General features: G+C 35.1%; 1 protein-coding gene across 1 annotated transcript in view; it reads right to left on the minus strand.

The window, feature by feature from the left end:
* The window catches only part of LOC121371065 (dynein heavy chain 5, axonemal-like), an 82,459-nt gene extending 67,289 nt beyond the window's left edge, over positions 1–15,170 (minus strand). The window contains exons 1-12 of the mRNA XM_041496694.1: positions 15,038–15,170; positions 12,597–12,786; positions 12,187–12,352; positions 11,346–11,439; positions 10,813–10,911; positions 9,172–9,353; positions 7,787–7,906; positions 7,091–7,292; positions 3,951–4,046; positions 3,227–3,490; positions 1,327–1,392; positions 610–839 (exon numbers count right to left, since the gene is read on the minus strand). Of these exons, the coding sequence (XP_041352628.1) occupies positions 610–839; positions 1,327–1,392; positions 3,227–3,490; positions 3,951–4,046; positions 7,091–7,292; positions 7,787–7,906; positions 9,172–9,353; positions 10,813–10,911; positions 11,346–11,439; positions 12,187–12,352; positions 12,597–12,786; positions 15,038–15,130 (1,802 nt within the window). The 5' untranslated portion in view covers positions 15,131–15,170. The remainder of the gene's footprint in view (positions 1–609; positions 840–1,326; positions 1,393–3,226; positions 3,491–3,950; positions 4,047–7,090; positions 7,293–7,786; positions 7,907–9,171; positions 9,354–10,812; positions 10,912–11,345; positions 11,440–12,186; positions 12,353–12,596; positions 12,787–15,037) is intronic.
* Between the last annotated feature and the right edge of the window lie 214 nt (positions 15,171–15,384).

Raw genomic sequence — 15,384 nt, forward strand, 5'->3', positions numbered from 1 at the left:
TTAGTACATAACATCTATCACAGCAATTGTTAAGACAACAGACATGCAAATCAATGCATTATTCCAGAAAAAATCATAATGTTACCCAAAATTGGTATTAACAAAATTATAATCTTACAGCTTGTCAGTTCTAAATAGTTGTGAATTCATCTTAATAATGCCAGTAACCATACCTGAACACTATCCAAGTAAATATATTTTGACAATAGTATAGTTGTCTGGGAATAACAGTCCTTAAAGTATGATGTGAGAAATTATTCTCACTCAAGTGTGCTCATGCAAAAACTATTTCTGTGTGGGTGAAAACTGCCCACCTTGTCACATGCCAATATCACTCATTTATTTACTCAAAACTAGCTGCGAATTTGTACACCGAGAGTAATTGCTCTCCTGCATAAGTTCTAGAGAACCGTTTCTTGCTCACCATCAATCTTTTTTCATCTAGGGTGTCATTAAACATTCATTCATTCATTCATTGCTCACAATCGATTTTCAAACGATAAGCACATATATATAACAAAAACCTGACATATTTAGCCTTGCTGAACACATTATAGTTACAATGCACGAACCTTTCTTGCAATATTATTAGTGAAAATAAGCAATTACTTGACATTGTGTGATCGGATTTCCTCTTCCTTGACAATCAGTTCCTTGGCAGGGTCTGGAATATCAAGTTTCAGAGACTGCATACATTTTGCCTCCTGTATGAGCTCCATTATCTGAGGGTCAAAGTTGACAAAGAGTTCCCCAGTGTCAGGGTGTCTGACAAGAAGTGATGCCTGAAGTCCACTCCTGGCTGCTTCTATAGCACGGATCCAACCACGATAATACAGCATCTGCAAACACAGCAGTTATTGAAATTAAAAATAGTGGGATGGATGGATGAATGAATGAATGAATGAATGAATGAATGAATGAATGAATGAATGAATGAATGAATGAATGAATGAATGAATGAAAGAATTGATTCATGTGTGGGTGAACTGACAGCAAAAGAAAGATGGAATGATGGAATGAATGAATGAATGAATGAATGAATGGATTCATATGTGGATCAACTGGACAGAGTAAAAAATAATAAATTAATGGATGGACAGACTTGTTAATGAAAAGAGATCTCTTGCAAAGTATCTGAATATTTAATAAGATGACATATTATTTTTAGAGTGAAATTACAATCAATTCCAAACTGAAATACTGCTAAAATGATTGCTCAGTCAGCATTCAACCAGGTTTTTTAAATTATGCTTTAACGGTTGTATTTAAAAACTTAAATAAAGATTCAACCAATATTCAATCTTTGTTACTAAATTGTTAACTTACCTCGTATTCCAGCAGCACTCCAGCCATCTTGTTGTAATTGCGAATAACCTTCTTTGCTTCAGCATTCTAAAATTAAAAAAACATATTTTACACACAAAAGTTTTCAGTGTTAAAAATAACTGATTCTAATGTCCTATAGTAACTTCAGCAGTTTATTTTGTTTAATACTGTACAGTAATATAAAAACTAACATCTCTTATATCATTTAGTACAATGCACACTTATTCAATAGCCATTATTTTCATTAGAGCCAGTAAGCTCATTATATATACCATTACTACAAGTTACATACACATATACTGAACAAAAAAAGAAACTTCCGATTTGTACATATAGTATTTGTTGTGTTAAACAATTCATTGTGTAATGAAATTATATAGGTAGTATTAGCCTTGAGCTGTATTATTAGGATTCATGAATTTTATCAATTATTTTTGCACTGTTAATCGTCAACAACATGAAATTCAATTTGCACGTGCATGCATGGTTCGACATGTCCCGTGTAGTATTCGGTCAATTTGTTTTACTTATCTTACTGACATTGTTGTCAAGTGAACGAAAACGCTTCAAAATTTGTAAAAAAAATAAAGTTTTTTTACATTGTAGCATTTTTAGTATGCCAAGAATACCCAATAATTTACGCGAACGGGTGATTGGCATGCTTGATGCTGGCATGTCGACAGAAGACGTTGCAAGGCATGTTGGGAGTTCTAGTCGAGCGATACGAAATCTTCCCGTAAGATTTCGAACGACAGGAAGCACCAACGACTTGCCACGTTGTGGACGTCCGCGTGTTACAATGCGTGGTCAAGACCGCTATATCATGAACACGCATTTGCACAATCGATTCCAAACTGCCACTGCTACTGCTGCTAACACACCTGGGCTTCATAATAACTGAATCAGTGGGCAAACTGTTCGTAATCGTCTGCGGGAGAACGGTTTACATGCACGACGTCCTTACGTCGGATGCGTTTTAACGCAACATCATCGTCTAAATCGTCTTAATTGGACACGTGTACACACCCGTTGGATACGGCGACGCTGGAATACCGTTCTTTTTTCGGATGAATCCAGATTTTCTTTACAACGTGGTGATGGCAGGGTGCGCGTCTACCATAGGAGAAATGAACGCTATGCTGACTGTTGTGTTCTTGAACGAGATCGTTTCGGGGGTGGGGGTTCTGTCATGGTCTGGGCAGCCATTGCCCATGGTTATCGTTCACCACTAGTCATCATTGATGGCAATTTAAATGCTCAACGTTACCGCGATGACATTCTCGCTCATCACGTCATTCCTCTGTTCCCTAACAACGCCAACATCTCGATTTTTCAGCATGATAATGCCACCTCTCATACAGCTAGAGACACTGTAAATTTTCTTAGGACAAATAACATTGATTTCATTGATGACTGGCCTGCTAAAAGTCCTGATCTCAACCCCATCGAGCATGTCTGAGATAGTCTGGACAGACGATTGAGGAGTCGTCCCAACCCACCCGCTAACATCAACAAACTTCGTCAAGCGCTCATTCAGGAATGGAACAATATTCCACAGGCAGAAATCAACACTTTAGTCAATTCTATGCGCCTGCGATGCACTGCAGTGGTCAATTCAAGAGGTGGTCATACCCGTTATTAAGTGTGTGATTTTGTTTTTAACCCCTACCACACTTGGTCAAAATTTCACCCAGTTTCTGTTAACCTATGGCCATGATTTTTGCACCAAACGATACATCATGGAACACTCTTTAAACGCATATATAACAATTATTCCACCGGTTTGTTTTCATCAAGTTATGTTCAAGCAAAGTTAGCGGAAGTTTCTTATTTGTTCAGTATATATGTAATGAACTATTGAAAACAACCTTAAAATAACTAAAACCACAATTAGTATTACCTTCAAGATATCTGGTTTGCTTTTGAAACACTTCATTGGAGCCTCAATTTTTCTGAACAGCTGTCGTGCCCAGGCAATCTTGCCAGCAATTGGCGGGTAGTTCCGTGGGATTGGTGGGTCAGACTTGAACTTCTGGTAGACTTTCCTGATGGACTCAAGGTCTTTTCCATAGTTGGATATCAGTTTCATGTACTTCTCATTCAGGTCCAACTGTGCTCCTCGGATTCCTTCAAACTTCTCCAGCAACTCCAGAGACTTCTCGGTCTGAAGTAAAAATAAGTTTTTTTGTTTAACGACACCAGTAGAGCACATTGATTTATTAATCAGTCTGAAGTAAGTAATATACATGGTTTTACATTTATTTAAGAACATTTTGCATGCGTTTTGATTCTAAAAATCAAACAAACCAGCTCCATTACAGAGATCCGCAATAATGTCAGGGGGAAAAAAGAAGAGATTTTTGTACCCATAGGTTAAAGCATACATTACCAAGTTTTAATCGTCAATTAAAAAAATACAACACTTTAACATATCTCAGAATTGTGGAGACTGTTGGTTGTGGCATAACTAATATCTAATTCTTATCACACTAAAATGCGATGGCAATTGGTTTTAAACCTATTGAATATGAATTAAAACTAAACACTTTACAAATTTTTAACCATGTGTTAAGTACAAGAACAGATTTACTTGACAGGTGGTAAACAATGATTAAGCCACATACTGTCAGTGATCTCTGAAACCAGGAATCCATGAAGTGCTGAATGGCCAATCGCAAATTGTCAATCTGGTTACGAAAATCCAGGTAATCTTGATCAAACTGAAAAAAGAAAGAAAGAAACACAGCAATTTATAAATCATGGTATTGAGTATTATAGCTGAGGAATGCCAACTGACTAATATACTTAAAAAGAACCCAAACAATACCTTCTAAACAGATATTTTAATGTCTTCTTTTTTTTTTAATTCTGTCATATGTCACATTAATTAACATATCAAGGGAAACAAGCATTGTGAGTACTGCTATTTAGCAATACTGTCACGGGAGTTCTAACGCCGTTACCGGCAACTGCTCCCACCACTTAGTTCCCCGGTAACAGAATCAGAAACCCGCAATGGGTGAGCAAACTCTTGGTTGGTATCTAAAAACACTATCAAAATAATTAAGTTTAAATGAGGGTACGACAGTGTCGCCAGGAACGGTGATGCCAAATACAGGGCATTATCCCGTGTCAGACCGATATCAAAAGAATATAACGGCGACATCTAATCCGTTGTTAATTGCCGAGTCATTGCATATGCGGTTACCATTAAAGTAAATGGTTTTCCTGATTGCCGATAACCACATGTTAGCGAAGTGTTAAATTAAAAAACAATAGGTAAATAAAACAAACACTGAAATTCAAAGCATGGCTGGGGTTTACTTGATTGAGATTAACCTGTCGTCGGGATTGATGATTTCCAAGTTCTTAGCCTAAAACATGTGTGAGATTAACGACCACGTGACGTGTCTAACCAATCAAAACACGCATGTCATTAGACTTTATTTCCTGTGCCAGAAACTTGAAAGGGAAAGGTAAACAATGCATGCTGTAACTGTGACGATGTAGAGATAGCATATTACTGCAGTTTGCAGACCTAGCTCAAGTGGATTATTATTATATACTCATTGCGTTGTTGATATTATTCGATGACAAACGTCACAATCAAATATATTAAACGAAATTTCAGCCGAGAGAAAAAGAAAGAAAGAAAACAAAAAAAACCACGATCGAGCGATGACGAGAGGAGGGGGGAAACCACTAGCCCGCAGGGGCTAGTGGTTTTGCGTTTCTCGCTAGCCCGAACTTAAAAACCACTAGCCACGGGCGTCGGGCTAGCGGATTTGTCGAACTCTGCTATAGAGATAATTAATTATTATCCTCAGTCTTCTCTACATCCAATATTCAGAGGACCTATAATTTACCAGGTCATGATACTAGGATTACCAGTTATAGATATTATAACCTCTCTATATATACTTTGGGTAAGCGATGCCTACAGTTTATTTTAGTCGGTCTGATTACCAGCTGTCCTTCCCCCCACTAAGCAAAACAAGAATACACATAATTATAATATTTGAATGCCACAACAAAATACCTTTCAGTTGCTACAGAGCAGTAAAATATAGTTACCTATGTCCACTGGACTAATAAAGTTCCACAGCAGACAGCGTTTCCACCACCTCTCTATACGTGCTTGCCACCCAAGTCCCTATACAGAACGAACTCTCAGCTTATATCCCCTATTTGGATTTTTGGCAGCTGGGTCCAATCTTTGGTAGTCCTGCCATTTATGGACGAGTGGCGAAATAATGGTCACACTAACTCTCTAAAACTATCAACAATACAGATACCATCTAATACGGGGAACCTTCTTGGGTTAATTACTCCATGCACAGCTTTTTGTGCTGGGGCGTCGTTAAACAAACATTCATTCATTCATCGATCATTAAAGTGCTACTCCAGTTGTTTCAGACCCAGGTCAAAAGTTAATGTGCAGACGGCTGTCTCCGTCACAAATACATAGCCTCTACCAGGATCATAAAAGTTTCTTATCTCCTAATTTCAAGGGCCATAACTGTCCAGAGGTTCTAGAATACGGTGGCCCAATGTCAGAGGCCAGTGGTTTTTGGATTCGGGCCAGTAAAAGTTACTGTGTGCGATCCCGATGGCAAGTGGTCAAAAAAGAAGAAAAAAAAGAAAGAAAAAAGCTACGATCGTAGTATGGAAACAAGAGAAACATCTACAAATCACTTTTTTTAATTTGCTATCACATGCAGTATTTCACTAACAAATAGTTGGCAACCAGTAATCTTTGATCTATCCATGACATCAATATGTCAACCGATGTAACTTTATTCAAGTTATAAAGTGTAAACAATGAAAAAACAAAAGTTCATCATATCGCCACCATTTTCTTTTTTGCACTGAACCCAAACATTTGTTACTCTTAATACTAATATTAGTAAGTGCAAGCGTAATATGTAAAATGGTAACCAGTCTTTTATTAGTTTAAAGGTTGCAAGCCATCATTTACGTTAGCAAAACATTTCATAAATTGCAAAAAAAATATACAAAAATAAAAAAATTTAAATACAAAATAGATAATTTAACAAAGTTAACATTGAAAAATTACTAAAATTTCAACTCGTATCTTAAAGTATTGTGAAAACAAAGTCCAGAAAATGGTATGTGGGACAGATGGAAGGACAGACAGGACAGTGATGAAACCTATAGCCCTTTCGAATGAACCAGTAAGGGATTATTTAATACAAGCAAATTCAGAGTAAGAGAGAAAGCTGATGTAATATAGCTGTTCCTTCAGTGTATAGAGTAAGTTTCATATACACAATTAAACTGAACTTTAAATTCAATTGATAATATACCATTAACATCTTCCCATCATTGAGTGCTCCACAAGGCTTAATGGGTAGGTGTAAAACCACTTGCACCGACCAGTGATCCATAACTGGTGCAACAAAGGCCATGGTTTGTGCTATCCTGCCTGTGGGAAGCGCAAATAAAGATCCCTTGCTGCCTGTCTTAAAAGAGTAGCCTATGTGGTGACAGCGGGTTTCCTCTAAAAAAACAGTGTCAGAATAACCATATGTTTGTAGTCCAATAGCCGATAATAAGATAAAAAATCAATGTGCTCTAGTGGCGTCGTTAAATAAAACAAACTTTACTTTTATTTCTTCCCATCATAATAAATAATCTAATGAAGTATATGAGAATCTTTTGAAAGATAAATGATTTAATCGAAACAAACTATTTTGGATTACTTTATACAGCTCTGAAAGGTCTAACTGGTGTAATAACTTACCTCAGTTTTCCTGTGGTCAAGAATATCATAATTCTTTTTGCGGGAGTTGTCGACAATTGTCTTGTAACGTACAACAATGGTGTCAATTCCTTCAATTTTGAGGTTAGGCAGAGTGGAGAACACTTCAATGGTGTTCACCATGTCTAAGATCTTGTCCAAACGCTTGCAGAATGTGTCAAACTTTCCAAAGATGTAGTTTTCACTAAAAGAGATCACAAAGAAAACCATTAACATATAGCATAAAAACTGGAAAAAATTGACAAATTACAAAATGTTTTGTATTTACAAGTGTTTAAGAAATCATAAATTCAATACCTGTAAATTTGAACATTTTAAATTTCTTTCAAGTTTACTTATTGGCATATTTTGGAAACACATGTCATTTTAAAAATTTCATCAAGATTTGCTGTTAATATTAACAGACTGAGGTCAGCTACAAGATGTTAATAAATATCCTACAACTCCTACAAGTGGATACACCATTTTAAGTGAGAATTTTTTTTTTTTTTTTTATTATTTTAGAAAAAGAACACAACCACACTTCCTTCTAAAACACAAAAAAAAAAAAAAAACATACAAAAAAACCCAGTAGCTGAAAAGGTTAATGAAGTGACTAATAAACAAATTAACAGATTTACAGCAAATAATAATTTTATCAGAACTGACTTATACAGAAGTGGCCAGTGTGTATCTCACCTGAACTCAAACTGTCTCTCGTTGGGGGTTTGTCTCAGTTTCTCCTTTGTTTTTTGAAACTGTTTCTGGTATTCTTCATTCAGCTGGATGCACTGGTTCATGCGTTGCACGAGGATGTGTCTGAAAACCACATCAATATGTTTACTATTTCATACCTTGAAATCTAGTTTGTTAACACAGTTATTCGTTAAATTTAATCAGTAAACATTTTCACTGTCTAAACTTAAAAAACACACAATATATTCTCTATTAAATCTATAAATAGCATTTTATATTTGTCTACAGGATACTGTAAATATGCACTAGTGTACTAAAGCTAAATTTGTTATTCAGGTGGGGGATATGTACATAATTTACCCAGGATTGGAAGATATGACTTGCTGCCCACCCACTAGCCATGTCTATGCAAATATGTCCTGTTTAAATACAAATAGATTTTAAAATGACTTAATGTAGAAAATACATTTTAAAATGACTTAATGTAGAAAATACATTTTAATATGTCACGTAATGTAGAAAAAGTACTTAATAATAAACAAAAAATTATTTATTTCATTTGTCAGAAAAAAATCAAGGAAACCTTTTTCCTTAATATAAACTGCTAAAATACTGTAGATCCTGAAATTAATGAGTGACCGTGGGCAGACTAAAATGCAAAATGAAATTAATGTGAGTGGCCTCCCTTTGAAATATTACTTTCCTAACAACACACATCTGTGTACTTTTTGGTTAAATTTGAGTTGCAGGCATCTGCAATGAGATCAACTCACTAACATGACATGTACACATCAATTAACCTGTTTAGTCCCTAGTGTTTTTGGTGATATTAACATAAAGCATATGTTTGCAGCAATGTAACGTATATAGTTACCTAAATCTGGCTAAACATTAGAATATACATGTACCATTACAACTGTATCTTCCTTATCTGTGAACAGTGATTTCAAAGTCATAATAAAAGAACAATTCACCCAGTGCTATGCCGACAAAGTTGCAGCAAACTTTAACAGTAAAAACAAAGAAAGGTCGACCTCAGGATTAGTGTGCTAAGACCTTGCAATCATACATGTGGCTGGCATCTGGCTGGACTACTGGACAATTAAGCTTTCTCGCCTACAATGACTTGTTTTCCAGTTGCGTTTTATAAATATATTAGAATTTTAATATTTGCTTTGTTTTAATAACATGGAACCCATAGACAAAATATAGAAATAAATGTATCATATTATTAATGCGAATAACACAAACTCACATTTTTCGCATTAATGTTATGATCACATTAATTTCAGGATCTTCAGTATTTAATTCATTTGCTAGAGAAGAGACAAAGCAATGTATTTATATTTGGCTGCAATGTATTTATATTTGGCTATCTAGATACTTACTGTGGATGTTCCCAAATCTTGGTGATACCTTGGTTGATGTAAGCTTTGCAGGTAGTGATCATCTGATTGGTGACCTTCACAAAGAGGGAGGTCATGCGTTCGGAGGTGTTGTAGTACTGAGAGATGCTGTATATCATCCGAATCGCATTCATCAGACTGGGAATGTGCTCCATCATTGTGGCCTGCAATGGGTTTTAATTCATACTAATACAAAATGAAAAACAAAAAACCACACTCTGCTCTAAAAAACACACAAGATAAGCTATTGACATTGTCTTATAATTTGTATATAATGCAGGGCTTGAACGTAAGAATTTGTTGCCCCAGGCAATAATTTAAAGCTGCATGCCCTAGTTCCATCCAGCGAAAATAAATTATAATTTGGTTAATCTACAAACCTGTAACACACTTAGATCACGTTTTTATCAAATGGAGTGAAAAAGTAGGTTTTATATCGATAAATACCATGGGAATCCCCATGTCCCAAGTGCTTGAAATAATTTTGAAAGTTAGTATTCTGATGTAACAGGTAGATGTCACTCGAAGCACAACAATGCCTACGTCACGACAAATTTCACAGAGTGCGCACAGACTTGGGGTGCATTCCTTTCACCTCTCTTGGACATGTTCCAACTGTTCTGTCCTGGTTGTATCCCCTCTCCAGATATCGTAAGACTTAGCAAAATTATTGGTTTTAAGGGTTTGTAACGTTTTGTATTGAGATACTTACTTGTTTGAACTTTATTGTTACTGAAAATGTTCACGAACTGTGAAGAAAAATCTCACAAATGAACAACAAGCAAACGACAACAAATCGGATGTTGATTGCGCGAACCATGCACCAGAAAACAAACCGAACCAAAATGATAATGGTCACGTGGTCTGTGACATTGAAATGGGAATATCCCCTGTAAAAATAGATTAGACCTTGTCTGCTCAAAAGTTTTTTCTCAGAGGCCCGTGGCATTTTATGAAATACGAAAAATGCATTACCAGGATTACCAAAAAACACTTCAGGTGAATGGAAATGTATATTCTAAATAATAAAGGTAAGTAAAGTGCAATTTTATTTGTGAAAAAATGGGTTTAATAGCGAAAAACAATGGCGTAATGGTTAACAACTAGGGCGTGTTCCTTTAAAAACATTGTTGAGGGTGAAATGGCCCACTGATGGCAATTTTGAGCCCGTCTACAGCAGGATTTTTTTTGCTGAAATCAACATCACTGAAAGGTTATTTTGCTATGTGCAGACATACTTCACATGCACAAATTTTAAGTACTGGCAGATAATGTACACCAGGTATATACAGTTTTCCATCGTTAAGGAGCCTTACTGACGGTAGTAATTTTTATCCAGTGGCAGAAAGTGCTATCAGTGATGCCCCAACCTACGGCAATTTATATCTCAACGACAGCAATTGCTGTTGGTTCCATCGTTAAGTTCGAGCCCTGTAATAATGATATGCTCATAAGAACAAGTAGATCACTTCAGAGGCTGTTATTAGCAGCTTTAACTATTAATGACATTTATTAAAATATTTCTTATCAAAATAATTAAAATAAAATGGGTGTACAAATAACTTCTTTTAAAAATTATTATTTACAATTTATTACTAGGATATGTGTTCTATAATAACTTACAGGTGTACACTTTACAAGGGGTCCAAAGAATTTGTCCAAAGTATAGAGGTATTTCACATTGTCTTTGGCTTCATTTGCAGCATCAGTGATTCGCCCATCCTGAAACATATGTAATGTAATCCAATGATGTACATGAAAGATGAAACAAATATAACAATGATGTATTGCATACCTATGTAATCATATTATAGGTACTGTATAAGATTGGTGCAATACTTAAAAGTATTTCTAAAAGTATATTTTCTTAAGAGAATTTCTTTTATTTGGGTTGGGAAAATGGACATGTATTTAGAATAAAAAAAGTGACATTGTATAACAAATTCTCTGCCATATATATCTGATTGAAGTCAAACTATTCCTATATTTTATTAGCAACAAAAGGTCATTATCATCACAATGGCCTTTAACATAAAAGTCTTGAAGTCCTGGTTGGAACAGGAGAACCTACATAAGACGGACTGGGTTTGTTTGTTTTTGTCAAACGAGCTGCTAATAAAAGATCAAATAAAAATGTGATTGCCACAAAAACCAACCAGTTCTCTCCACCTCTTGAGAGTCTTTGACTTGGAAACCTGCATCACACCAATGACAGCTTTCACCCGGGAGCTCTTCATCTGCTCCAGAAGACTGGAACACAAACAACACAAACACTTTAGACTGGAAAACTAAGCAACATATAAAGGAATTAGACACACTGTGTTACTGGATTTTTGCAATGGTGTACCAGTATGAAGTTTTGTATTATATATATGTATAAAAATAATTTATTCTGTTTCATTTTAAAATAATGAAGTAACTTAATGCTACACAAGTATCATGTTCTCAACAATGTACAATTCAGGCTTTATTTCAGTGCACCACAACTGGTATATCAAAGGTTGTGGTATGTGCTGTCTTGTCTGTGGGGAAAGTGCATATAAAATATTCATGTTACCAATGTAAAAATGTAGCTACAACTACGAGCTAAAAATTACCAAACATTGACTTCCACTAGCCAATGATTAATAAATCAATGTGCTCTTGTGGTGTTGCTAAACAAAACAAACTTCATCTTTAACTTTATTTTAACTCTGTGTTTGAAAAAATACTGTTTCTATCATGTAATCATATATTAATGAAGATTTTACCATATAATACTATAAATTAAAGCTACAACTATGAACTGCATGATAATATTACCAGCACACTTAACCGAAATAATAACAAGCCTTTAACATGTTTTTTACACACATAAAATTTAAAGCAAAACTACATTCAACTAATTATCAATATATTTTCAATTGCTATATTTTTAAATCAGGCCAATTTGTTTTGGGTAAGTGGATAACATTATCATATTAAATATGATTTGTATGCCAAAACTCCAGTACTCACTGGTTGAATTTTGCCATCCGTCTCTTCCAGTAAGCAAGCTCTGCAGTTGGGCCAATATCATCAGCCTCTCTTCTCATCTGTTCACTCTCTGCCAAGACCTGTTCAATCTGTTTAGACCAGGTGTTTACAAGTTCCTCCAGTTTGTCTAAGAGCTCTGTATTCCCAGCTGAAAACAACAAAACCAGAAAACATATATTAAATTATAATACTTGTTATTTATCAATAAATACATTGAAATAATCATCATTTTATTCAATTCTGGGCATTTATTATATTTTACAGTGGAAATATGTGTGAAATTAATCTGCTATCGTGTTTCCGTAAGCCTTTTAAGTACATTGAGTTTACCACTTTTCCAAACATATCTTTTTACTATGCATATGGACTACCAAACAATATTATCATCTGACCTGCAGCTTGAAAATCAGTTGGACCCTCCATGCTGTCTATAGCTGAACTAACACCATTTTCAGCAAGGACGATCTGCCCCTCCATGTTCTCTATGGCCGACACCAAACTGCTTGTGAACTTTTCAAGATGTTCAAGAAAGTCCTCAACTGCCTCATTGCTCCCATTTTCTGTGCTTAGTGTGCCCCAGCTCTAAAAGAAGCAAGCAGTTACAAATGAATGAAATGAATGAAATGAATGAAATGAATGAAATGAATGAATGAAATGAATGAAATGAATGAATGTTTAACGACACCCCAGCACAAAAATATATTGGTCATTGGGTGTCAAACAAAAGGTGAAAAGACATTCCACTAAATTCTTAGGTTGATTCACCATTTAGCCCTAATTATAATTTTTGTATTAAAGGTAGGGTCAACTCAAACAAGAGCCTTATGTGTTGGAAAGATGCATACCCGGACCACCAACACATACTGACACTTTAGCAAATGAAAAACACGTAATTTTAGAGTTAATAAAAAAACATGATTATTCCTGCTAACTGGGGGCAGCCATTTTGTTTCGTTTTTGTGACTTCCGGTGGGATAGCTTGGGGCGAAGTGACGTCAGCTCAAGACCATCTCCTGTATGTACAGTGTAAACAAAACCAGTAATTTTCGACAAGGCGCTTCTCTTTGATCAACCTGACTTGTAAAACAGCATAAATGACGTAATAATATAATAAATTATTTAACTAAATATATTTCAAGTTGCATTAACTGAACAAAATGGGGTTATAGTATTTTCTCTGTTAAATAATCCAAAGGAAAAATGTACACTATTAGGCCTATTGATATGCTACGTTGGAGCAAAAACAACAACCCACGATACCCAAGTGATAATTTTCTTTTCTTTGGGACTACGTAATTGGTCAGTTCTATGGTTTTAGATGGAAAAGTCTACTTAATCAATAGTTTTACAGAACTATTTACAGTAATAAACCATGTCCATTACAATTTTAGGGGCGACAGGTAATATTCCACAATACCGGTATGTATTTTTGTGTCTAGACAGCATCAATTAATTGGCTCATCTGGTTACCAATCAAATACACACCTGCCAATCAGGAATCACAGGTAGAAGCGACTAACAGCATAGACCAATTAACTAAGAAAACACTCTGTGTATCATTTCAGTATGTAGGTTAATGCATGGGCAAAACATTGTTAATTGTTTCGACTTGTTGTGTAGCCACTTTAACAATGGTATTTTATTTTGTATTGAAACATAATGTATTTAGTGCTGGATATAGTTATTGCTGGCTTACTGGGATGTGTATTATTACAGAACATGGCAATGTATGACTATTTATCATCCCGCAAAAACCAGGTAGATTGTGTTTCTCTAGTTCTAAGGCTCATTCCTGACGTGAGTGTTAAGTATTACGTAACCACCAGCTCGCCAGAGGGCGTACTCACTGAGATGGTACAAAATGGCTGCACCCGTTATATATAATAGCCGTCACATTTAACTGTTTTATTAATTAACTATACGATTATACGTGTTAATATTAAGCAATAATGTGCATTATATATCGTTGAATATGCATACCAGACCAAATGCCTTAATTGTCCTCTCCTTTAAGTCAAAAAATTATTTTACTATTAATGAATAAATTATTCAACAACAAAACAAAAAAAACTGTATCTTTATGTAATAGCTAATGTAAATCAAGAAATGTTAGCGAGCATAAAATACTAGTGAATTTGGTGAGGCCATTCAAAATGGTAATATTTCATTATGCTTAATTTGAATAGACTTACAAGAGCATGTTGTGAAAAACTTTCATGTGATTGTTTTTTTGTTGATTAATTGAACACTCAACAATGGTTACCCTCTCCTGGTAATACCAATAGTTAGTTAGCATTTATATTACTAAATTTAATTGTCTGTAAGCTGCATAATATCAAGATATGTCAAAAGTATTCTTTTGGCCCATCCTACAACTTACGGTAATTTTCACAATGCCTAATAATGCTGATCTCGCTAAAGTTTTATGTCGCTAACATGTCACTTATATGGATTTCACTAAATTTTACGACCTCTAATATTCTATACAATATTAGCTACTCTTGGCTATTAGAAGTCTGAAATATAGTATTATGACACATGGTCCATGGAATACATTTTTTAAAAACCTGCTGCTGTTATAAAGACTATTCTGGGCAATTAGCTGCCAGATTTGTTCTATGCCTATATTCTCACTGATGGAATAACAGAGTATTATATCACGGGTCATTAGGCCTACTGTAACAGGGAGAGGAATCGATTAAGTTATCCATCCTTTTAATTAGCGCTATACCACTGAGCTCATCCTGCTCTCATAACAGAATACATCAAAACTTAATGCAACTGATATTGCAACTTTAAAGATCAATTTTTGAAGCCTTATTTCCATACAAACCTCCAGAGACTTAAAACAGGGTAGAACTATCTTGGACATGTATTTCTGGACTCCAGCCAGAATCTTGCCTCCAGTGCAGTCAATGATTCCCATGTTTATCTCTTCGGCACAGTTGTTTGGTTTGATCGCCTTATCGGTCAATCGCAGAAAATATATACAAATGCCACCGAGACCCTAAAATATATACATATAAGTTTAAATAAATTTTAAAAAGAGCAACAAGCTTATAACATTTATTATCAATAATGCAATATTTACAGGAGCTATTGGTACTGTAAGAATGGATCTACATTTATAAAATAATGGAAAAAGTAGGCAAATGCAATAACTTCACATACTAAAAACAT

The sequence above is a fragment of the Gigantopelta aegis genome, chromosome 4, assembly GCF_016097555.1.
Source record: "Gigantopelta aegis isolate Gae_Host chromosome 4, Gae_host_genome, whole genome shotgun sequence".
Taxonomy (NCBI): Eukaryota; Metazoa; Mollusca; class Gastropoda; order Neomphalida; family Peltospiridae; genus Gigantopelta; species Gigantopelta aegis.